Raw genomic sequence first — 3,095 nt, 5'->3', positions numbered from 1 at the left:
CTTCTGCATATACTAATCAATGCTATATCATAGCATAGCATTGATCAGTGTTCTCAGCTCTCTGCTGCTCTAGCCTGCTGAGCATACATGGAGCAGCAGATCACCGACGGACGACATAGAGGCAGGTGAGGGCCCTCTCGTCGTCCGGTAAGCTGATTGGGACATGGCGATTTTGTCGCGATAGTCCCAATCAGCTCTGCTGAGCTGCCGGGATTAGTTCAGTTTCGTTTTAGATGCCATGATCAACTTTGATCGCTGTGTCTAAAGGGTTAATGCTGGGCATCGGCCCGATCAGCAGTGCCCAGCATTAGCCGTGGGTCCTGGATGCCCATTGCATCTCGGTCCCACCAGGTTTAACCCATTCTCTGCTGGTGAAAACGGTTTGAACCCCGCAAACGAGACCAAGTACCTGTATGCCCTGTGTTAAATGGGCAAAGCACCTGTGAAGCTTACATTTCCCATATAATCTACTTTATTGAAACATGTTTTGTCAGTGATCTCATAGAGGTTTGCTTGCTTTTTTCTCCCTGCATAGTAGATGTGTATTCAATGTGTTTTAAAAACACGAATAGTACAATAATTTGTTTTATTATTTTAGTTAGATGGTGTTTCTCTATATTTGTGACTTAGATAACAAAGTACCATATATACTCGAGTATAAGCCGACCCAATATAAGCCGAGGCCCCTAATTTTACCCCAAAAACCCAGGAAAAGTTATTGACTTGACTATAAGCCTAGGGTGGGAAATACATCGTCCCCCCATGTAATTATTCAGACCCCCATCATCACACCCCCCTTCATCATCACCACCTGTCAATCCCTTCATCAGTGGTCTTCAACCTGCAGACCTCCAGATGTAGCAAAACTACAACTCCCAACATGCCCAGACAGCCATCGGCTGTCCAGGCATGCTGGGAGTTGTAGTTTTGAAACCTTTGGAGGTCCGCAGGTTGAAGAACACTGCGGCCTTTATCATCATCCAGCCCCCCCCCCCCTTTTGTTTTGTACTCACCTCCCCTCGGCAGGAAGTTAGGGTGAGCTGATCCGGGACATCTATGCTGCAGAGACCGTCCGGTGGGGATGGTTAGTCGTTGCGGGCTGTCCGTTTTCACCGGGGAGGGGGGGCTCTTCTCCGTGCTTCGGGCCCGGACTAGTGATGTTGCCTTGACGACGACGCACAGGGACGTTGCGCATGAACGTCCCTGTGCGGTGGCGTCAATACAACGTCACTACTCTGGGGCCGGGCCCAGAGCGCGGAGAAGAGGCCCCCCCCCCCCGATGAAAATAGACAGCCCGCAACGACTAACCATCCCCACCGGACGGTCCCTGCAGCATTGATGGCCCAGACCAGGTCACCCTAACTTCCCGCCGAGGGGAGGTGAGTACAAAACAAAAGGGGGATGATGACGAAGGCCGCAGTGGTCTTCAACCTGTGGATCTCCAGAGGTTTCAAAATTACAACACCCAGCAAGCCCGGACAGCCGATGGCTGTCCGGGCTTGCTGGGAGTTGTAGTTTTGCAACATCTGGAGGTCTACAGGTTGAAGACCACTGATGAAGGCATTGACAGGCGGAGAGTTCACTCGAGTATAAACCGAGGGGGGCGTTTTCAGCACGAAAAATCGTGCTGAAAAACTTGGCTTATACTCGAGTATATACGGTACATTTTCAGTAATGTATGCAGAAGTTTAGGTAATTCCAAAGTGGGCATTGTAGCTGTTGAGATGCAATACTACATATAACCCATAGATACAAATAATTCTGTTCTAGACAAATATATTCATGTTTTGTTTTGTCCCATACAACCTAATTAATGTTGTCAGATTTTTTTATGGAGTTAGTAAAACAGTCCCAACTGCATCATTTCACACATAAGAACTTTGATACTTTACAAATATTCATGTTTAATGAGCTTTTTCATTGATTTCCTAACCTCCTGGTTTCTCAAAGTATATATTACGGGATTCATAGCTGGAGTGATAACGGTGAACAATACAGCAGCTATCCTGTCTTTTTCTATGGACTCCTCTGAGGAAGGCCCTAGATAGGTGCACATAGCTGTACCATAAAACAGAATGACCACTGTCAGGTGAGAGGAACATGTTGAAAAGGCTTTTGACCTCCCTTGTGATGAGCGAATTTTTGTAAGCTTGAGGATGATATAAACATAGGATATTATAGTAAGGGAAAAGGTACTGGTGCTTAGAAACCCAAGTACATTAGTCAGTACAGCCTCATTGAGGCGAGTGTCTACACAGGCCAATTTTATCACTGGTTTCACATCACAGAAAAAGTGTTTGATCTTGTTTGAGTTGCAGAAAGGAAGTTCTGATGTCATTATGGCATGAACAAGGGAGGTGGTGAGGCCAATGACCCATGAAGTGAACACCAACTGAATGCACACCGTTTTACGCATTAAAGTTTTGTATCGTAGTGGATTACAGATGGCAACATATCTGTCATAGCCCATGGATGCCAGCAGAAAGCCTTCTGTACATCCCAAGAAGTGAAAAAAATACATCTGTGCGACACATCCTTGAAGAGAAATAGTGTTCTCCATGAAGAACCCAACCATCATCTTGGGAACTGTGATAGAGGAAAAGCAGATATCCACAAAGGAAAGGTTAGCCAGGAGGAAATACATTGGGTAATGAAGAGAAGGATCCCGAATCACTATACACACAATGATGAGGTTCCCCAATACATCAAGAATGTAAAAGAAGAAAACTAGAACAAAGAGGACCTTTTGAAGCCAAGGCAGGTCGGTTATGCCAATGAGGATGAACATGTTTATTGATGTCCCATTCCACCCTGCCATTAGCTCAATAGGGGAAAAAACTAGAAAGACACAATAAAATATATGTTTATTTGAACATTTTTTACAGAAAAATATTTCAAAGTATATATATAAAAGTTGTATATGTCAAAGGCTTGGACCCAAATATCTAGGGATGTAAGAAAAAACCGATTTGCGCGATTATCTAGATTTTTTGTTCCACGATACTGAATCGGTTTTAAAATTCTGAGAATCGATTTTTTTTAATAAATTATAATAATTAACATTTACTGTATTTCACTCACTGAGTCACAGTCCT

General features: G+C 44.3%; 1 protein-coding gene across 1 annotated transcript; it reads right to left on the bottom strand.

Annotated features, from left to right (window-relative positions):
- Positions 1–1,888: 1,888 nt before the first annotated feature.
- Positions 1,889–2,818, bottom strand: LOC130294915 (olfactory receptor 12D1-like). The gene has a single exon (XM_056545066.1). It carries the CDS (start codon positions 2,816–2,818, stop codon positions 1,889–1,891), a length of 930 nt encoding a protein of 309 aa, XP_056401041.1.
- Positions 2,819–3,095: the final 277 nt, after the last annotated feature.

Source organism: Hyla sarda, chromosome 11, assembly GCF_029499605.1.
Source record: "Hyla sarda isolate aHylSar1 chromosome 11, aHylSar1.hap1, whole genome shotgun sequence".
Taxonomy (NCBI): Eukaryota; Metazoa; Chordata; class Amphibia; order Anura; family Hylidae; genus Hyla; species Hyla sarda.
Note: the sequence above shows the minus strand (reverse complement) of the source record. Positions and strands in the feature narration are given on the sequence as shown.